Source organism: Cervus canadensis, chromosome X (assembly GCF_019320065.1).
Source record: "Cervus canadensis isolate Bull #8, Minnesota chromosome X, ASM1932006v1, whole genome shotgun sequence".
Classification (NCBI taxonomy): Eukaryota; Metazoa; Chordata; class Mammalia; order Artiodactyla; family Cervidae; genus Cervus; species Cervus canadensis.
In genome coordinates, this window is record NC_057419.1 from 143,257,602 (window position 1) to 143,280,112 (window position 22,511).

At 47.5% G+C, this 22,511-nt stretch overlaps 1 protein-coding gene and 1 long non-coding RNA gene across 4 annotated transcripts; both read right to left on the minus strand.

Annotated features, from left to right (window-relative positions):
* Positions 1–291: 291 nt before the first annotated feature.
* On the minus strand, positions 292–1,401 carry LOC122435216 (EKC/KEOPS complex subunit LAGE3-like). Of its 3 annotated transcripts, none has more exons than XM_043459206.1 (3): positions 1,070–1,401; positions 613–741; positions 292–433 (listed from the first exon to the last, which is right to left on the minus strand). In XM_043459206.1, the coding sequence occupies exons 1-3, from the start codon at positions 1,336–1,338 to the stop codon at positions 310–312; spliced, it is 522 nt and encodes a 173-aa protein (XP_043315141.1). In that variant the 5' UTR covers positions 1,339–1,401; the 3' UTR covers positions 292–309. The 3 variants fall into 3 exon arrangements, with proteins under 3 accessions (XP_043315141.1, XP_043315143.1, XP_043315142.1); XM_043459208.1 differs by having other exon boundaries at positions 324–433; positions 570–741; positions 1,070–1,400; XM_043459207.1 differs by having other exon boundaries at positions 404–430; positions 570–741; positions 1,070–1,400.
* Positions 1,402–18,755: 17,354 nt separating this feature from the next.
* On the minus strand, positions 18,756–22,135 carry LOC122434326. Its single transcript, XR_006267338.1, has 3 exons — positions 21,820–22,135; positions 19,264–19,392; positions 18,756–19,087 (listed from the first exon to the last, which is right to left on the minus strand). It is a non-coding gene; the product is annotated as an uncharacterized LOC122434326 (long non-coding RNA).
* Between the last annotated feature and the right edge of the window lie 376 nt (positions 22,136–22,511).

A 22,511-nucleotide genomic window follows, 5' to 3' on the forward strand; every position in this document is an offset into this window, starting at 1 on the left:
CAAATATCTGAATTTCAGAACCTTCCCTCTAACACAAGAACAAAGATAAAAAGTGTTTTTAAAATCCAGAAGCGCATTAGCTGAAAAGAAACTGGGGCACAAAACGTGACTTAGCTTTATTTTCTGCTGTAATAAACACTGAAGCATCCCACTCCTCAAGCAGCAGGGAAACAAAACAAGTGAACCAAGAGACCAAAGGCCAGTACAGGCAAAAACTTACACTCAAATAACAAAGTGGCAATGACTCTTAGGTTGAATTCCCTATGCCCGCTGAGTAGGGGACACAAGGTTAGGCCTCAGCCCCTCTCCTCAGCTTAGGCTTCGGCGAGGTGGGAGCCCAAGGCTCCGAATGTTCCGAATCACCAGGGAAAGCTGATCGAGGAATGGGTTCATGGAAAGTCGGATGAAAGCAAGGTCTTCAGCAGTCCATCTACTAAAAGCAGGGAAAAGAAAATCAGGTGAAAGGGAAGATTGCTCCTGTAGGTCCAGGGTACCAGCCCCCCTCCTTAGACCAAGCCCCTCAGTGTCTCCATCACAGCATGCTTAAGAGGGAGCTCAGACCACAGCACCTGCCACCCCCAACTCCCCAAGGCAAACTCGTCTGGAACTGACACAAGCAGGTCACTGCCATTCACCGCAAATTCCTTCCGAATCAATCCTTGGTGGCGTTGGGCATCTGGGAGCAAAGATCTGCGAGCCATGTCTGCCTCCAGGGGCGACTGGAAAGGCACTCTGAGTGTGCTGGGAGAGACACGGTTAAGGCACCGTCCATTACTGCATCTGCTGATATCTCGGGCTTCCTCACACCTAAGAGGCCCGTTTTTACCCCAGGATGCCCATGCTCCCGACCACAACCTGTGACCACCCTGAGCTGCCTCCCTAATCCTTCGGTCCATCTTCCCCCTCCCTCCAGGCTCCTCGGGCCTTGACAACTCCCTTTCCGACCAGGGTGCCCACTCCTGCTGCTCCGGGTCGCCCATGCTCCCTTCTATCCCTTCTTCAGGCTGCCGGCAAGTTTCCCACCACCATACCACTGACCGTGCCCAGGGAGGCTCCATGAAAAGGATACAGCACCACCTGTCCACGTCTAGGCCTTACAGCCAAGGGCGCTACATCTCCAGCAGGTCCTAGGCCACCTGGTGCCCGCTCACCCCGGGGACGAGCTACAGCAGCTTCCATCGCCGCTCTTCCTCTGCCAGGCCCACCCCGGCCTTCTGGGGCCCGGTGACCATCCTCACCTTCAGCCCTGCCTGAACCACTCTGGGAAGCAGGTGTTCTGGAGCTATGCTGGTCATCTCGGCCCTCTGCACCACCTGCGCCACCACCCGACGCCTGCATGGCTGCCGCGCGTCTCCCTCAGACGGAAAATAAGGGGCGGAGAGATTGGGCCCCTCACGAAGTCCCTCCCCTTCTGCGCAAGTACGCCAAAATTGCGCCTGCGCACACACCCCAGCCACCCACGGGCTGCTATGGAGACCCCGTGAGGCTGGAGGGACTCAGCTCCCTCACAATGCCACGCTCCTTTCAGGTGCCCCCGATGCGCCTGCGCACACGGGTCCCTCCAGTGCCGGCTCAGACAGCGTGGAAGAGACCCCGCCAAGTGTCCACAGAGACACCACTGAGACACAAATGCCAACTTTCCAGTTTCAAGGCCTAAAGCTAGTTCCACAATGCAACTTTGATTTCTCCAACGTATGCCACAGAAGGGTCTCACTGGACTAAGGTGGGAGTCGAGAGCTAGGGGCCAAGCCACACGACCCACCACCGTCCCCTCTCTGCCCACTCCACATCATACCTGTGCTCTTTGACCATAGTGATAGCCAGCACTTCCTGTGGTCCATGCGTTATTTCAGGTGCTTTCATGTGTTCGTCCATCACGTCAGTTTTCAGACAGTATTTCCATGGCTCAGGCCTCCCTTGTGGCTCAGCTGGTAAAGAATCTGCCTGCAGTGTGGGAGACCTGGGTTTGATCTCTGGGTTGGGAAGATCCTCTGGAGAAGGGAAAGGCTACCCACTCCAGTATTCTGGCTTAGAGAATTCCATGGACTGTATAGTCCATGGGGTTGCAAAGAGTTGGATACGACTGAGCGACTCTCACTTCACTACACTTCATATAGTGAGAAAATATTCCAAAATTAATACTGAATGGCAATACCCTACTGTCTTATTCTCCTGCTTCTTACATTGTCTTCACTAATGTTGTACACCTTGAATATCTGGATCTCAGAACCTCCCCTCCAACCAGAAGACAAATACAGTATTAGGAAGTGCAGAATCTAAAACTAAAGTCAGAGATAGCACAGTAGCTCAGTTTTATTTTCTGCAGTTAACAATCACCAAAGAAGCTATGTGGACCCCGAGCCCCCAAGCAGCAGCACAGGCACAAGATGAAGCCCAATCCATCTACTGCAGAAATAAATGCCCTGGGGAAGGACACTTGAGGCTAGGGCACATAGGCTAGATTTAAACCTGACTTTCGTGCAGAGGCTTAGTAAAAAGGGTGGGGGGGGGCACATAGTGCTGCAAGGTCCGCATCACTAGGGAAATCTTCTGCAGACAGAGGAGGATGGACGTCTGGAGCAGGCCATGGTCTTCAGCACTCAATTGGCTAAAAGGGAGGGAAAATGAAATTCAGGTTCCCGATGAGAAGGCGGAAGAGGAGCATGTCCTTCCTCTGTCCCGGCACACTGACAAACCCAGAGCACCACATTTCTCCTTTAGGCTTAACCCTCCATTATGGCTCCTCCTGGGCCAAGACTGGCGCTGGCCACTGGCCACTGCCCAGCACCACCTCCCCAGCCAGGGCCCCAGCCCCGTTTAGAACTGACAGAACCAACTGGCAGCCATTAACATTGAGCTCCTTCTAAACTGGCACTCACAGTTGAGTACTTTGAGATAGGAAGTTGTGGGCCATTTTTGCCTGAGCGAGCAATTAGAAAGGTACGGTGAGGCTGCTGGTGGAGATATGGTTAAGGCACCATCCACATTTCTCATTTTGCCTGTCTGTCAGGCTCCATGCTCATGGTGATCTACCTTCTCCCACAAGGCCTTCGCCGGACACCCTGGATATCACCGCCTCGACCCTCTGGATCCCTTCAGGTTGCTTTTCTTCATCACCATCCCCTGGCAGCCAGACCAGCCCTGACCCATACCCTCCAGCCTCCCAGAGTACCCTCCACCTACACTTTAGGCCCCGCCAACTGCAATCCCCCAAACCACCCCTAGTCCACACCCAAACCCCTGCGACTGAGGCTCCTGGAATAGGACAGAACTGAAGGGGTCCGTTACTCAGAACTCCGGCTCCGGGTGCAGTGTCTCTTCCACACCCTGATGCATGGAGCGACCCCAGGATCTGCAGAATGTCACCGGCTGCGCCATGTGACTTTCCTGCAGTGCTGGGGCCTCTGGGATCACCTGGGTTTCCAGGGTTTCCAGGGACTGTAGGACTGACGGTGTCACCGGGGCCAGCTGGGTTGCCAGGGCCATCGCCGCCACCATCACCACCGGGTACACCTTGGCTGACATGTGCCATGCCTGCTACAAAGCCCATGGCACCTGCATCTTCATCGGCTGCCCTCATGGCTCCACCACCATGTGCCTCGGACTCCATCTTGAACCCCCTCTCCCTCCCTGTGCGTCAGGAAAGACTGAACCCTCCCTATAGAACCCAGCTCTGTAGTGCGACCTGCAACTCAGCATCGGCAGAGCACCTGCACAAACACACCCTGGTCCTGCCTCACGATTGGTTCCCACCAACCATTGGATCCCACGGTGGCTGCAGTCTCTCAGGCAATAGGCACTCCCTGCAGAAGCTTCACGCGTTCAGGTGCCGTGTCGCCCCAGTGAGCCTGCACAGACATACCCACGTGGTCTGGTCCCTCTAAGTCAGCCCTGTCTCAGGCTCGGAAACCTGGTAAATGGCTTAGCCAGGAGGCCTCTAGGTGGCGCTCCACCCTTTAGTGTGTCCGCAGCTCCTCAGTGCGCATGCTCAAACAGACCCTACCCAGCTCCTCAGGGCGCGTGCCTGTTTCGGGTCCAAGCCTGCAAACCCCAAGTGAGCCCCGGTCCCTGTGCACCTCCAAGACTGCACTGCTGCCAACCTGGCCATGCTCACAGGTGAGCATCCTGCTGAGCCCAGGTCATTATCTTTGACTTCTGGAGGGGAGTCGGGAACCCCTGGGTTAGACCTGGTCTGTCCCTCTGGTGTCCCGCACATAGCTCACGTGTGTGTGTGTGTGTGTGTGTGTGTGTGTGTGTGTGTGCGTGTGTGTGCATGTGTGTCCATGTGCACGTGGGCAAGTGCATGCACATGGGCATCTGCTCTGCATGTCTGTGTGTCTGTGTGTGCCCGAGAGAGAGAGTGCCTGTGCACAGGTGCTAGCCCATGTGCGTATATGTGTGTGTGAGAAAATGGGTGTGCAGAGGTGCACGCACATAGGTCTGTGCATGTGTGTTTGTGGAGATGCTTGCAAACGGGCGTTCACATGTGCATGTGTGTGAAAGAGAGCGTGTGGTTAGGTGCATGCACGTGGATGTGTGTGTGTGTGTGTGTGTGTGTATGTGAAAGAGAGCACGAGTCAGAGGCATGCACACTGGCATCTGTGTGCTTGTGTTCATGTGCAGGTGCCTTTGCATGGTGGTGCATGGGGACCCAGTCCTGGAGTCTAGAGAATAGGAATGTGGAGTGTGCTGTGCTTGCCTGCCTGGGGAGAAAATCCGGGACTGTTCTTGAACTCACTGGGGATGGCATGGGGCTGGGCCACCTGGGGACTGAAATGGGGACTGCTGTTGAACTCACTGGGGATGGCATGGGGCAGGGCCACCTGGGGCTCCAGGCACACAGACTGCAGGGACTCCAAGCTGGGAACTAACAACAGGCCCCTCAGAAGCACCGGCTGGACCAGCTGCACTCAAGGGCTGCTGGAAGGGCAATGTCCCCCATCACACTCCCAGTCCCTTGGCCTCTGCTGGCACAAAACTCATGGGCTTTCCCTCTCCAGGATCAAAGTCTTGTGGCTCTCCGGAGGGCTGGAGGTGCTGGGGATCCTCAACTGGGAGGTGACCCTGTGTCTGCTGGCCTGCTGGGTGCTGGTCTGGAAAGGGGTCAAATCAACCCACACATTACAGCCAGGGTTGATGACGGGGCTGGGGCACCACTGCCTGGGAGGTGGAACCACTGGTGCCACGGGAGGTGACTGGATCAGGGCTACTGCCCAAGGAGGGGACAGATAATTCAATCAGGCCCGTTGATCCCCACCCCCTGGCTGGATAGGCCTCTCCACGTACCTTTGAATCCAAGGCCAGCAGCCTTCCCCCACCCCCAGTGGAGGGATTAGATTTTCCTCCATTATCATGTTAGCTGTAGGAGTTTTGTAGATTACCTTGATCAGATTAAGAAAGTCTGTAGTCCTAGTTTTCTGACAGTTTTTATCATAGTGGCTGTTGAATATTATCAAATGCTTTTATGGCATCTATTGAAATGATAATATGGTTTTTCTCCTGTGTTTGCTTAATATGATGAATAACACTGGTTGATTATTTTTTAATGCATAACCAATCTTTCATTCTTGGAATAGATCTCATTTGGTCATAATGCTTTATATATTGCTGGATTAAACTTGCTAACATTTCATTTTTTGTGCTTAACTTAATGAGGATAGTGGTCTATGGTTTTCTTTTCCTGCAATCTCTTCATCTGGTTTTGGTATTTTGTAAGGCTGGCCTCATAAGATGATTTGAGAAGCGTTTCCCCTCCTCTCCTTTCTGAAAGAATTTGTATGGGGTTGGTGATATTTCTCCTTTACATATTTCATAGCATTCACTAGTTAAGTCACTTGGGCCTGGAGTTTTCTGTTCCATATCTTTGATAGATTTATTCTATATCTTTGATAGATTTAGGAATATTTAGGGTTTTCACTTTCTTCTTGAGTTAGTTTTGGCAATTTGTATCATTCAAGGAATTTCTTAATTTCATCTAAATTGGCAAATTTTTTTCTTGGTTTTCTTTTTTTTAAATTTATTTATTTTAATTGGAGGCTAATTGCTTTACAATATTGTAGTGGTTTTTGCCATACATTGACATGAATCAGCCATGGGTGTACATGTGTCCCCCATCCTGAATCCCCCTCCCACTTCCCTCCCCATCCCATCTTTCAGGGTCATCCCAGTGCACTGGCCCTGAGCGACCTGTCTCATGCATTGAACCTGGACTGGTGATCTATTTCACATGTGGTAATATACATGTTTCAATGCTATTCTCTCAAAGCATTCCACCCTCGCCTTCTCACACAGAGTCCAAAAGCCTATTCTTTATCTTTGGGTCTCTTTTGCTGTCTTGCATATAGGGTCATCATTACCATCTTTCTAAATTCCATATGTATGCATTAATAGACTGTATTGCTGTTTTTCTTTTTGACTTACTTCACTCTGTATAATATACTCCAGTTTCATCCACCTCATTAAAACTGATTCAAATGCATTCTTTTTAATAGCTGAGTAATATTCTATTGTGTATATGTACCACTGCGTTCTTGTCCATTCATCTGCCAACTGATATCTAGGTTGCTTGCATGTCCTAGCTATTGTAAACGGTGCTGCGATGAACATTGGGGTACACATGTCTCATTCAATTCTGGTTTCCTCAAATGTGTATGCACAGCAGTAGGATTGCTAGGTCATATGGCAGTTCTATTTCCAGTTTTTTTTTTTTAAGGAATATCCACACCGTTCTACATAGTGGCCGTATTAGTTTGTATCCCCACCAAAAGTGTAGGAGGGTTCCCTTTTCTCTGCACCCTCTCCAGCATTTATTTTCTGAAGATTTTTTGATAGCAGCCATTCTGACTGGTGTGAAATGGTACCTCATTGTGGTTTTGATTTGCATTTCTCTGATAATGAGTGATGTTGAGCATCTTTACATGTGTTTGCTAGCCATCTCTATATCGTCTTTGGAAAAATGTCTGTTTAGTTCTTTGGCCCATTTTTTGATTGGGTCGTTTATTCTTCTGAGATTGAGCTGTATGAGCTGCTTCTATATTTTTTAGATTAATTATTTGTCCGTTGCTTTGTTTACTATTATTTTTCCCATTCTGAAGGCTGTCTTTTCACCTTGCTTATAGTTTCTTTTGTTGTGCATAAGCTTTTCAATTTAATTAGGTCCCATTTGTTTATTTTTGCTTTTATTTCCATTGCTCTGGGGGATGGGTCATAGAGGATCCTGCTGTGATTTATTTCAGAGAGTTTGTTTGCTATGTTTTCCTCTAGGAGATATGGTTTCTGGTCTTAAATTTAGATCTTTAATCCAATTTGAGTTTATTTTTGTGTATAGTGTTAAAAAGTGTTCTAGTTTCATTCTTTTATAAGTGGTTGACAGGTTTCCCAGCACCACTTGTTAAAGAGATTGTCTTTTCTCCATTATATATTCTTGCCTCCTTAGTCAAAGATAAGGTGTCTATAGGTGCGTGGGTTTATCTGTCACAATGGCTGAGAAAAAAGGAAAGGGGCAATTTTCCAGGGTGACAGCATACCAGTACCAAGAGAAGGAAAATGGTTGCTGGGTTACAAAACTCATACATGTCCTTGACAGTGGTATACACTTTTCATTAAGTTCAAAATCAATTTCCAATGTTTTAACGGAACAAAACTGGGAAAGATTATTTCTTAATCTAATAGAGCGTGCATGCTCAGTCACTCAGTCATGTTCAACTCTTTGCAACCCCATAGACTGTAGACCACCAGTCTCCTCTGTCCCTGGAATTTTCCAGGCAAGAATGCTGGAGTGGGTTGCCATTTCCTCTCCAAGGAATCTTCTCGACCCAGGGTTTGAAACTGCATCTCTTGCATCTCCTGCGTTAGCAGGCAGACTCTTTACCACTGTGCCACCTGGGAATCCCATTAATCTAATAGAGCAGACAATTAGTATCCCAAATAAAGAAACGCTTATGTCAGGGACTTCCTTGGTGGTCCAGTGGCTAAGATTCCACACTCCCAATACAGGTGGCCCAGGTTCAATTCCTGGTGAGCCAACTAGATGCCACATGTTGCAACTATTAAATAAGAGCCCACATGCTGCATTGAAGATCCTGCATGTTGCAGCTGAGACCCACACAAATTAAAAAAGTAATACCCACAGTCACATGGTTGGGAGCATACTCTTAAGAACAGGAACATATCATATCCTCACACAGATTCTCAACTTCTTCTGATTTCTTTCTTACTGTTTTGTTGTTTAGTTGCTCAGTTGTATTCTAGTCCACAACACTATGGATTGTAACCCACCAGGATCCTCTGTCCATGTAATTTCCCAGGCAAGAATACTGGATGGGTTGTCCTTTCCCACTCCAGGGGATCTTCCTGAATCAGGGATGGAATCCGAGTCTCTTGCATTGGCAGGTGGGTTCTTTACCACTGAGCCACCAAGGGATGGGCTTACTCCAATTTACTGGATCTTTACTCAGTGAAGATGCACATTTACTTTCTTTCTGTTTTAACAGTGTGCCACTTCCCAGATGGCACAGTGGTAAAGAATCTGCCTGCCAATGCAGATGTGGGCTCGATTCCTAGGTCAGGAAGATCCCCTGGAGGATGACAACCCACTCGAGTATTCTTACCTGGAAAATTCCATGGACAGAGGAACCTGGCAGGCTATAATCGATGCGGTTGCAAAGAGTCGGACACAACTGAGTGACTGTGCACACCTTATCTGCAGATAACCTGATCATACATGTAGAAAATGCAGTGTAATTCACAGAACTACTAAAACTATCAGCAAATTTGGTGAGGTTGCAGGAAATACTAGACATTGGAGGAAGCTAACTGCTCCCCCAAAGACTTAACTAATTGTCCCCAAACTTTTCTGCATTGATCTGGAACAAGGTCAATAGGCCATAAATTTAGAGTTCTAGTGTTTCTGAGTTGTTTGATCTTCTGCAAGCTAAGCTTTTTACTTTGGAAGGAATCAGACCTACTGATAAAAGTGGTGGGCAAACTAGAATTCTGGGGGTATGGCACACTTTAGAGTAGCAACTACCTACTGTAGACAAAAAGCCTTAAAAAATCAATAGAAAAGTAATTTTTAACTCAGTACTTCTATCCTTTGGAATCTATCTTGAGGACATAACTGGTCAGGCAAAGACTTATATAGAATTCCACTGAATCATTATTAGGGACAAATGGAAACATATTAAATGTTTAACAAGAGATGGAAATACTAAACCACCTGACCTGCCTCTTGAGAAGCCTGTATGCAGTCAGGAAGCAACATAACTGGACATGGAACAACTGACTGGTTCCAAATAGGAAAAGGAGTACGTCAAGGCTGTATATTGTCACTTTGCTTTTTTAACTTATATGTAGAGTACATCATGAGGAACGCTGGGCTGGATGAACCGCAATCTGGATTCAAGATTTCCAGGAGAAATATCAATAACTTCAGATATGCAGATGACACCACCCTTTTGGCAGAAACCGAAGAAGAATGAAAGAGCCTCTTGATGAAAGTGAAAGAGGAGAGTGAAAACGTTGCCTTAAAGCTCAACATTCAGAAAACTAAGATCATGGCATCCAGTCCCATCACTTCATGGCAAATAGATGGTGAAACAGTGGAAACAGTGGCTGACTTTATTTTTTTGGGGCTCCAAAATCACTGCAGATGGTGGCTGTAGCCATGAAATTAAAAGAAGCTTACTCCTGGAAGGAAAGTTATGACCAACCTAGACAGCATATTAAAAAGCAGAGACATGACATTGCTTTGCCATCAAAGGTCCATCTAGTCAAGGATATGGTTTTTCCACTAATCATGTATGGACGTGTGAGTTGGACTGTAAAGAAAGCTGAGCGCCAAAGAATTTTTGCTTTTGAACTGTGGTGTTGGAGAGGACTCTTGAGAGTCCCTTGGACTGCAAGGAGATTCAATCAGTCCATGCTAAAGGGGATCAGTCCTGAATATTCATTGGAAGGACTGATGTTGAAGCTGAAACTCCAATACTTTGGCCACCTGATGCGAAGAGCTGACTCATTTGAAAAGTCCATGATGCTGGGAAAGATTGAAAGCGGGAGGAGAAGGGGACGACAGAGGATGAGATGATTGGATGCCATCATCGACTCAATGAACACGAGTGGGTAAACTCTGGGAGCTGGTAATGGACAGGGAGGCCTGGGGTGCTGCAGTCCATGGGTTCGCAAAGAGTCAGACACGACTGAGTGACTGAACTGAACTGAACTGATGAACACTTACATTATAGTACTTATTATATGCATCCAAGTACATGTGTCTGAAGAAATTTCAAAAAGAGAAAATGCTTATATGTTAAATAAAAATAATTCCAGGAAAAAATTAAAAATTAAAAATGCTCAGAAGCATGCAAAAATTACCTTATTTTTGTAGATGAATGAATACACTCAGTTGTGTGCGACACTGCAACCTCATGGACTATACAATCCATGGAATTCTTCAGGCCAGAATGCTGGAGTGAATATCCTTTCCCTGCCCAGGGGATCTTCCCAACCCAGGGATTGAACCCGGGTATCCTGCATTGCATGCGTATTCTTTACCACCTGAGCCATATAAATGCCAGTATAAAACTAAGAAAATATTCCAAAGTACTGACCACAGTTAATGCTGAATGAAAGCCATAATACATTTTAATTTTCTCTCATTTCCTAAATTGTCTTCAGTTACATTGTACTACTAGACTATCTGAAGCCCAGACCCTTCCCTTGAAACCAAGGACAAAGGCAAGAAACTGTGGAGGTGCAGTATTTGAAAATATATTCAGACACAGAATGATACTTCAGCTTTATTTTATGCTACAAGAAATATTGAAACACCCTTCTCCTCCAGCCAGAGGGAAACAACAGGGCCAAGAGTGCCCAAAGGCCAATACAGGCAAACAGTTAGGCCCCTATAATAAATCAGCAACCAGTGTAGGGATCAATGCCCTGGGGAAGGATGCACTGCCTAGGTTAATCTTAGGTGCTCTTTCTTGGCCTAGGCTTAGGGATAACCAGGGGCACAAAGTGCCCTGTAATTGGTTGGTTGATCCCAACCAACAGGAAAAGCTGCTTGAGACAGGAGATGATAGAAATTCAGAGGTGGCCTCCATTTTTAGCAGTCAGCTGGCTAAAAGGGAGGGAAAAAGAAAATCAAATTAAATGTGGGAACTGTTCCTCTAATTCTCTCTGCCCCCCTCAGCTTTGACAGGCTCAGTGCACATGTCTATATCCTTAGACTTTGCCTTTTGGGGATCTCCAATTGACTATTAGAATGATCCCAGACACCTGCCACCCACCCAGGCCTCTTTGTAAACTGACATTGCTAGGATGCTGCCATTCGCTGTGAGCTTCTTCCCTACTGCCCTGTGGTAGGGCTGGATGTGTGGGCTCAGGGATTGACGGGCCATCTCTGCCTCCATGGGTGACAGGAAGAGCACTATGTTGGAGCTGGTGGCGGTGAGGTTAAGGGACCATCTCACATCAACCTTGCTTGTGCCTCAGGCCTACTCTTCATTCGGAGGCCTGTTTCCTTCTGGCAGTTCTCACTTGTCTCCACCCCCACTCCAAGTATGCTCCCCACCTTTCTAGTCCCTCAGGCCATCCCCCCCTCCATCTCTCCCTGCCACCTCTGACCCATACCCCTGAGGCCAGACCCTCCAGCCATCTTCTTGGTCTCCCTCCCCACAGCCTTTCCTATCCCCAGGCTGACCATTTTCTCTCCATTCTACTGTTACAGTAGGCCTATTCATCCCTGGTTCAGCCCCTCACCTTTCTTCAAATAGGATACAAATTGAGATGTTGGCTTCTTGGTCTTCCGGCCATGGGTGGCACATGCCCACCATGTCCTGATGCAGCATGTCCACCAGGCCACTGCCCAGCGTGTCCTCCTGGCCCCTGGGCAGCATGGCCACTTGGCCCTGGTATGGCTTGTCCACCCGGCCAAGGCACAGTGTGGCCACTGGGCCCACCAAGTCCTGTCTCCCCAAGCTCAGCAAGATGTCTCTGCAAGGTCCCAGATTGTGAGGTTCCTGCACCAGGTCTGGGGCTCCTGCCACGCTTGCACCCGCATCTCCCGTGCCTCCTAGGCCCTGGTGCCCTTCAGGGCCATTTGGGTCACCAGGTCCATGCTGGGTTCCCTGGCCTTCAGCACCTCCCACCATGCCACCTCCACTGGCACCTGGGTCTGTGGCCTCTATGACCACTTGCGCTGCAGGTCAGCCCAGCACAGCCCACCACGGCCAGCTGGAACATCTGAGGGGTTGAGGCACCAAAGTGAAACCGCCCCCCTGGGAAGGTGGTGTCACTATGGGCGCCAAGAATGCCTACACAATTAGGCCCTGACACCAGTCCCCAGATGTCACTCTGGCATGGTTCTGAGCACATGACTGTTTACCACCAAAAGTGGAACCACAAACTGAGCCTCTTCCACTTACACCTCTGCTGCCATGCTCACATGTGACTAGCCTACTGACTTCAATTTCTGGAAGGGAGTTGAGCACCAGGGCTAGGCCTGGTCTGTCCCATTCATCTCCCACATGTAGCTCAAGTCTGCATCCTGGTCCATGCATTTGGTCATGTGCAGGTGCATGCACATGGGGATGTGCTGGGGCCAGCTCTGGAGTCCTGAGACAAGGGATGCAGAGTGGGCTGTGCCTGTCCACCTGGAGAGGGAAGCGGGGACTACTGTTGGGCCCACTTGGGATGGCATGGAGCAGGGCCACCTGGGGGTCTGGGCACAGAGACTGCAGGAACTCCAGGCTGTGGGCATGCCCTGGGCCCCTCAGAAGCACTAGAGGAACTAGCTAGACTCAAGGGCAGAGGGAAGGGCCATGTTGTTCTGGACAGCCGCAGTGTCTTGCCCTCTGCTGGCACGACTTTCATGGCCTTTCCCTCCCCAGGAACAAAGTCTTGAGGCTCTCTGGAGGGCTGGAGGTACTGGGGGGACCTCAACTGAGAGGTCACCCTATTCCTACTGGCCTGCTGTGTGCTGTTTACCTCTGTGTCTGGAAGGGGTTCAAGTCAATAGGCAAGGTACAGCTGGGAGTGACGACCAGGCTGTAGCAGTACTGCCTGTGTGTGAGGTGCATCTTCCAGGGGCCACTGCTGGCACAGAAGGTGACTCAAGCAGGAGTTGTACTTCAATCTGGCCCCTGAGCCCCACACCCTGGCCAGAGAGTCCTCCCGGCCCTCCAGATCCAAGGCAAGCAGCCTTCCATCCCACCCCCTTGGAGCGGGGAGGCACCAGCAATGGCTGACCCTTCCCTGTGGGTGGGGCATCCCTTTCCCACCTTCCCACCCTCTCAGTTTCTGTCGATTCTGGCTCCCAGTTTTAGGGTGTGGGTAGACCTGGTCTACTGCCTGTGTCTGTCCCCTGCTCTGTGGCCAAGTGGACCCCAGCGGGGAGCCTGGACACATCTCTCCCTCAGGGGCCCACTGTCAGGTTGGGGGGACATTTGTACGAATAGTCATGCTGTAGAAGGGGGCTCACTAGACTACGATGGACTAGAGGGTGAAGAACCAAGACACAAGACCCACCAGTGTGCCCCGTCTGCCCACACCACATCTATACCTGTGCTCTTCCGTTGTGAAAGCTAGCACTTGCTATGGTCCATGCACTGTTTTAGGTGCTTTCCAATGTGTTGGTCCACCAGGTCAGTTTTCAGACAGTATTACCATGTTTGTCTCTGGTCTCCCATGATGCAGCTCTCGAAACAAATCACATAAACCCACTCCCCAACACCAGCAGCTCAAAGTCTTGTGCATTTTGATTTCTCCATTTCTCAAGTCTGATGACTACAGTGCTCCATCAGGCACGGGACCTAAGTTGGGTCTGAATTGTGAGATCTGCAACAGAAAATGATAATGACAATGACAATATGTGTGGCAAGAGAGTGACAGATGTATGAAGAAAAGACAGTGTATGATAGAATGAGTTTCTGAGATTTTACCACTGTGACAGGTGAATGGTTTTGAGTGAGTGTGACAGACTGAATGTGTGATTCGGACAGGAGTTTAAAAAGACAGAATATGATGGGAAGCGACTAAGTTGCAGGTGATAGTGATAGTGGTAGCGAACCCCCAAGATGATAGATGATAACTTAACGTGTACGGTGAGTGGTGAGTCATATAGCCAGGAGAGACTGTCGAGAAACGAAATAACTACTACATTAGGTAGCCTTTGGGTATTTGGTGAGAACTCTGGCCGGAACTGCAGTAGGAGAAAAGAGAGGGAGCGCTTCGAGGAGTGGTTTTCCATTTTCAACCGGGTGGTCAGGTTGTGAAGCAGATGCAGAGTGAAAACTTGAAGGAGGTTTGGGAGGGTCAGGAGACGTGTGGCTGGAGCAGAGTGGGTGAAGAGGAGAGCAGCAGGACAGGGGGCCGAGAGCTGACAGGGACTGGATGTCCCTGAGGCTTCAGGGGACATGCTGAGGGCTTGTGCTCAGAGTGAAGCAGGTAGGTGATGGATGGTGGCTGTGGATTGGATTGTGTCCCCTAGAAAAAGATGTTGAAGTCCTAACCCCTGGAGCCTGTGAAATGTGAAAAAATGATGCCACTTTGAAAAATTCACTGTGTTTTTACTATTTCATTTCTGGCATTAATAAAAGTTACAAGGAAGAATCATGACCTAAGTGTCCTCTTATTTAAGTAATGACCTTGGAACACATTTTGAAAGCTGAGGGTTGAAAATAGACTTCCCTGCTGTTATCAAGTACAACAGGCCCAACCTGACTCACATGGAATGCCCCACATCCATGTTACTTCGCTGCAAGCAGTTCAGCAGGTGGCTGTAACAGGCACTGCTTCCAGTCAGCCAAACCACGTCTTTTTTCTGGGTCAGAAACTAGCTTCAGTAGTTAACAATAAAATCAACGGCCCTGCCAGATACCACAGATAAGGTGAACTTCGCTACTGACATTAAAAGGCAACAGAACCCAGCCTGCCTCCCCACAGCAGGGGTCTGTTGTGCCCTCACCTCTCTTTTCCCCACAGCTGCCCTGGGTGCCAGGTCAGCAGCATCTCTAAGCCATGATGCAAGGCAGAGACAACCAGAGTAGCCGTGGCTCGGGTTTGGGGGAACCAGGCCAAAGGCACAGACCCTACAGCCAAGGGGAATCCTGGTGCTGAGAGAAAGGAGGAGAAGCCACGTGAACTTCCTCACCCTGGTCAAGAAACAGGCCAGTTACCACAAATGGTTTTTCCTGACACTCCAGACAAGCCCCCAATCTAAAGAAGGGTATGTTGGCCCACAAGGCTCACCTGAGAAGCAAGGGCTGGGAAACCTAACCTGAAGGTCTCTGAGCCCCAGGCCCCTTGAACACAGGCCCCTTTACTCCACCAGGCACCTCCCTAACTTTCCAGCTTTCTACTTTATTTTCTTTGATCTTAAATTGCATTTATTATTATTTCTTTAATTGTGCCATTTGTTTTTATAAATTTAGTTTTTACTTTCTGAGACAGAGTGGCACTGTGCAGGCTGGAGCGGGGGGTCTGATGAAAGAGAGAGCTGAGACAGAGACCCCTTCCACATGGGCACCTCACTGACGGCAGATGGGGCACTGAAGGGCCAAAGGGACAGGATGGCCTTTCCAATCAAGGCTGCCAGTGACTGGAACTCCACAAGGCTGATCGTGAACCCAACCCCACTCTGGCACCACACACGGACATCGCTTCCTGGGAGACCTCCATGGAGAAGGCAGGGCAATCCATGGGGTGTGTCCCTCCATTTGGCTTCTGTCCAGCACTGTGTTCTCATGGTGTGTTTCATGGTCAAAATCTCTTATTTGAATGAGTTTTAGCCTCTGTTTACTTTCACACAAAAGAACACTACCTAATTGTTTTATATCTGTCTTGAAATTTTAAATATTTCCATTTCTTTGGTGTTCAACATGAGTTTTAACTCATTTTCATACTCTGTGGTGATAGAAGTCAGAATAGTGATTATCTCTATTGGGAAGAGGCAGGAAGTAAAACAAATTTGTAAATTGTACTGTATTATAGAAGGTGATGAGTGGTGTGGGGAAGAACCGCATGAAGAGGATTGGCTGCCCACCAGGCTGTGGGGAGGGTGGCTGCAGGAGGAAGTTGGGTGAGAAGATGAGACCTGGGCAGACTCGGAGATGAGGAAGGTGGCCAGGAGCTATACTTGAGAGGGTAGTCAAGGCAGGGAGAACAGACTATGCAAAAGCACTAATTCCTAAGAAAACCTGGAATGTTGAGTGTGCAGCCAAGAGGCCAGTGTGGTTGGCATGGGGTGAGCAAGAGTGAGCATAGCAGAGGAGGTACAGAGGCAATGTGGGTTCACAGATGAGAATATGGGGCCTTTCTGGTCATTAGAAGGACCTCTGGCTTATATTCTGAGCGAGAATAAAGCTAGTGAAGGGAACTGAACAGGGGAGATATATCTGGCTTACATTTTGAAAGGAAGGATCACTGTAGCCATTAGAGCTGCTGGGTGCTGGCAGGTGAGATAACTCTCATCACTGTCACCCACAGGACCATTGCCACCATCCCCAGCAGCAGCACGTGCCTTCCTCAGGTCCACGGGGGCAGAGCTCTCCTGGTTCTGTCATGGCAGACTCTGTTCACGCATATGGAGGAGCAGGACCGGGTCTCCCCTGCCACTGGCTTCAAAGATCCCCTTAAAACAGGCCAAAATATATGAAGCTCAGGCTGTGAAAAACCTGGGCATCAGGCCAGGGAGGATCAGCAGTGATCTCTGGGAGCCGAGACATGGAAGAGATGAGCTGTGCAGCTGCCCCAGCTTGCTGTCTACATAGACTGCCCAGGGCATGTCCAGCTGTCCCCCTGGGTGTCGAGGGGGGGTTGCAGAGCACAGGCTATTGGAGCTGGCAGGCGGCAGACCAGAGAGGGGAGGGCGGCAGAGGGAGGAGAGAACCCTGCACGTGGGCAGAGAGTCTGCTGGAGCCATAGCAGAAACTCTTCATTCAGGTGACATCATATACAGGACTCAGAGGGATCTTGTCTCAAACTCCCACTGATCAACCCGTAAGGCAAGACTCAACAGGATCAAAGTGTTTCTAAGTAAGTGAACAGTAAGTAAGCTTTAAAACATTTTTAAAAGTTGTGGAATATACCTAGGGAAAAATATACCCAGCATGCAAGGAAAAGAGTATGCCAAGAATGAGAAATATTCAAACCATTATGAGGAGAGAAATCAATTGATAAAAGACATCTCGATTGGCCCATTTTTTGATTAGGTCATTTATTTTTCTGAAATTGAGCTGCAAGAGCTGCTTGTATGTTTTTTTTTTTTTTTTGATTTTTTTTTTTTAATTAGTTGGAGGCTAATTACTTCACAACATTTCAGTGGGTTTTGTCATACATTGATATGAATCAGCCATAGATTTACACTTATTTGATTGGCAGGGGAAAGTGAAACTATCTGCAGACATGCTTGTTTATGGAGAAAATCAAATGGAATCTACAAAATATTAACAAGAACGAATCAGTGAATTTAGCAAGTTTGCAGAATAAAAGATATATTAAGAGACAACTAACTCCCCATGCCCAATCACTCAACTAATTGTCCCAACATTTTTCTTCACTGACTTAAGTACAGTCAGCCACAAAATTCTTATTTTAGTGTGCCTAGGTGTTTTCTCTCCTCATGCAAAGTAAGTGTATTATTTTATTAGGAAACCAAGTCTATTGTGACAAGGATGTTGGGAAACCAGAAATCTGGTAGCAGGTATATTTTCTGAAGAGAAATTGTGATCAAGAGTTTTTGTGTTTTTTTTTTTTTTTTTTTAAGAGAATCTGTTTCCTCTCTGTCTTTTGTTTTGTTTTGCTGCATCTCATGGCTTGTAGGATCTTAGTTACCCGACATGGGACCAAAGCCATGACTCCTGCAGTGGAAGCCTGGAGTTCTGACCACTGGACTGCCAGGGAATTCCCTGTGATCAAGGCTCTTAAAAAAGAAATAGAGAAGTAAACATCTGTGAATATTTCTGGCTTTTGGAATATATTAATATTCTAAGGAAAGAACCATTAATGGAAAGAATTATATACATGAATTCCACTGAATCATTAACCACAGTAATGAAAAATTGTAAACAACTTAAATGTTTAATAATTACATTATTATTGTTTTTATTTTTAAAGACCCAATTTTAATTTTTTCGCCATGCCACATGGTACATGGATCTTAGTTCCACTACCAGGAATTGAACCTACAGCCCTTGCACTGGAAATGCAAAGTCTTAACCACTGGACTTCTTGAGAAGTCCCCAATAATTAATTATGATGCATTTATATCTATTCAATAACACATTTTTGATGAGTTTTTAGAAAGTGGAAAAGTTAGTATATTAAATGAAAAAAATTCAGGAAAATCTTTAATGCTAAACTTGATAGGTGGCAATAAGGGATGACAGAGGATCAGATGGTTGGATGGCATTGCCGACTCAATGGACATGAGTTTGAGCAGGCTCAGGGAGGTGGTGATGGACAGGGAGGCCTATCATGCTGTAGTCCACGGGGTTCCAAAGAGTTGGACACGACTGAGTGACTGAACTGAACATTACATGCTGTTATAAATTTAATGTGCAAGTACAAGTAGAAAATATTCTTAATGTTGACAGTATTTAGTGCTGAACATAGGGCTTGGTTTTCATTTTCCTTAATTGTTTTCAATTACCTTGTCCTACTGGAACATCTGAATTTCATTTGAATTTCTAACATGAGAACAAAGATAAAAAGTTTTTTTCTAATCCAGTAGCGCATTAGCTGAAAAGAAACTGAGACACAGAAAGTGACTTAGTTTTATTTTCTACTGTGAAACACTGAAGCATCCCACTCCTCAAGAAGCAGGGAAACAAAGCAAGTGAACCAAGAGACACCAAAGGCCAGTAAAGGCAAAAACTTACACTCAAATAACAAAGTAGTGATGGCTCTTAGGTTTGAATCTCCTATGCCTTGCCGAGTAAGGGACACAAGGTTAGGCTTCAGCCACTTTCCTCAGCCTAGGAAAGGTGGGATCCCAAGGCTCCGAATGTTCTGAATCACCAGGGAAAGCTGATCGAGGAATGGGTTGATGGAAATTTGGATCAAAGCAAGGTCTTCAGTAGTCCATCTACTAAAAGTGGGGAAAAATCAGGTTAAAGGGGAGATCATTCCTGTAGGTCCAGGGTACCAGCCCCCCCTCCTTATACCAAGCCCCTCACCATCTCCATCATAGCACTCTAAAGAGGGAGCTGACACCACAGCACCCACCCCCCCCCAATCATCAAGGCAAACTCATCTGGAACTGACACAATCAGGTTACAGCCAATCACTGCATATTCCTTCTGAATCATTCCTTGGTGGCATTGGCCATCTCGGAGCAGAGATCTGAGAGTCAAGTGTGCCTCCAGTGGGGATAGGAAAGTCACTCTGACTGTGCTGGGAAAGACACGGTTAAGGCACCATCCATTAATTTGCTGGTATCTCGGGCTTCCTCACATCTCAGAGGCCCATTTTTACCCCAGGATGCCCATGCTCCCGACCACAGCCTGAGACCACCCTGAGCTGCCTCCCAAACCCTTTGGACTGTCTTCCCCACCTTCCAGGCTCCTCAGGCCTTGACAACCTCCTTTCCTGCCAGGCCGCCCACTCCTGCCGCCTTGGATCGCCCCCGTGCTCCCTTCTATCCCTTCCAGGCTGCTGGCATGTTTCCCACCACCATACCACTGACCCTGCCCAGGGAGGCTCCATGAAAAGGATAAAATACTTAGCAATAGATCTACCGAAAGAAACAAAAGACCTATATATAGAAAAGTATAAACCACTGATGAAAGAAATCAAAGATGACACAAATAGATCGAGAAATACACCGTGTTCATGGATCAGAAGAATATAATGAAAATGATTATACTATGCAAAGCAATCTGTAGATTCAATGCAATCCCTATCAAGCTACTAAAGGTATTTTTCAGAGAATGTGAACAAATAATTTCACGATTTGTACGAAAATACAAAAAACCTCAAATAGCCAAAGCAATCTTAAGAAAGAAGCCTGACTTCAGACTATACTACAAAGCTACAGTCATCAAGACAGTATGGTACTGGCACAAAGACAGAAACATAGATCAATGGAACAAGCTAGAAAGCCCAGAGATAAATCCATGCACCTATGGACACCTTATCTTTGACAAAGTAGGCAAGAATACATACTGGAGAAAAGACAATCTCTTTAACAAGTGGTGCTGGGAAAACTGGTCAACCACTTGTAAAAGAATGAAACTAGAACACTTCCTAACACCATTCACAAAAATAAAGTCAAAATGGATTCAAGATCTAAATGTAAGACCAGAAACTATAAAATTCCTAGAGGAAAACATAGGCAAAACACTCTCTGACGTAAATCATAGCAGGTTCCTCTATGATCCACCTCCCAGAGTAATGGAAATAAAAGCAAAAATAAACAAATGGGACCTAATTAAACTTAAAAGCTTTTGCACAACAAAGGAAACTACAAGCAAGGTGAAAAGACAGCCTTCAGAATGGGAGAAAACAATAGCATATGAAGCAATTGACAAAGAACTAATCTCAAAAATATACAAGCAGCTGGAAAATCCCATGGACAGAGGAGCCTGGTAGGCTGCAGTCCATGGGGCCCCTAAGAGTGACTTGACTAAGCGACTTCACTTTCACTTTTCACTTTCATGCATTGAAGAAGGAAAAGGCAACCCACTCCAGTGTTCTTGCGTGAAGAATCCCAGGGATGGGGGAGCCTGGTGGGCTGCTGTCTATGACGTCGCACAGAGTCAGACATGATTGAAGCAACTTAGCAGCAGCAGCAGCAGCATGCAGCTCAATTCCAGAAAAATAAGCAACCCAATAAAAAAATGGGCCAAAGAACTAAACAGACATTTCTTTAAAGAAGACATACAGATGGCTAACAAACACATGAAAAATGCTTAACATCACTCATTATCAGAGAAATGCAAATCAAAACCACAATGAGGTACCATCTCATGTCAGTCAGAGTGGCTGCTATCCAAAAGTCTACAAACAATAAATGGTGGAGAGGGTGTGGAGAAAAAGGAACCCTTTTACACTGTTGGTGGGAATGCAAACTAGTACACCCACTATGGTGAACAGTGTGGAGATTCCTTAAAAAACTGGAAATAGAACTGCCATATGGCCCAGCAACCCCACTGCTGGGCATATACACTGAGGAAACCAGAATTGAAAGAGACATGTGTACCCCAATGTTCATCACAGCACTGTTTACAATAGCCAGGACATGGAAACAACCTAGATGTCCAATGCCAGACAAATGGATAAGAAAGCTGTAGTACATATACACAATAGAATATTACTCAGCTATTAAAAAGAATGCATTTGAATCAGTTGTAACGAGGTGGATGAAACTGGAGCCTATTATACAGAGTGAAGTAAGCCAGAAAGAAAAACACCAATACAGTATACTAACACATATATATGGCATTTAGAAAGATGGTAATGATAACCCTGTATGTGAGACAGCAAAAGAGACACAGATGTAAAGAACAGACTGTTGGACTCTGTGGGAGAAGGCAAGGGTGGGATGACTTGAGAGAATAGCACTGAAACATGTATATTATCATATGTGAAATAGATTGTCAGTTCAGCTTCAATGCATGAGACAGGGTGCTCAGGGCTGGTGCACTGGGATGACCCTGAGTGATGGGATGGGGAGGGAGTTGGGAGTGGGGTTCAGGGTGGGGAACACATGTACACCCATGACTGATTCATGTCAATGTATGGCAAAAACCACTACAATATTGTAAGGTAATTAGCCTTCAATTAAAATAAATAACTTTTTTTTTTTAAAGAAAAGGATACAGCACCAGCACTCTACGTCTAGGCATTACAGCCAAGGGTGCTACATCTCCACCAGGTCCTGGGGCACGTGGTGCCTGCTCACCCCGCGGAGGAGCTGCAGCAGCTTCCATTATCGCTCTTCCTCTGCCAGGCCCACCTTGGCCTTCTGGGGCCCGGTGATGATCCTCACCTTCAGCGTTGCCTGAACCCCTCTGGAAAGGACGCGTTCTGGAGCTCTGCTGGTCATCTCGGCCCTGTGCACCACGGGCGGAAATAACCGTGGTTCGCATGGCGGCCGTGCGTCTCGATCAGACGCCAACAGAAGGGGCGGAGAGACTGAGCCGCTCACCAAGTCCCTCCCCCTCTGCGCAAGGACGCCAAACGTGTGCTTTTGCAGACACCCCTCAGGGTGCCTCCTTGCACTGGATTGGTTACCGCCCAGCCTGCCGGCCTCCACCGGGCTGCTATGGAGACCCCGTGGGACTTGAGGGACTGGGCTTGCTCACAAAGCCCCGCTCCTCTCAGCTGGGTCCAATGCGCCTGCACACAAGATCCTCTCCAGGGCTGGCCCAGACAGTGTGGAATGGACCCTGCCAAGTGTCCACAGAGACACCACCGAGACACAAATGATGGCTTTCCACTCTCAAGGCCTAAAGCTAGTTCCACAATGCAACTTTGATTTCTCCAACATATGCCATAGAAGGGTCTTACTA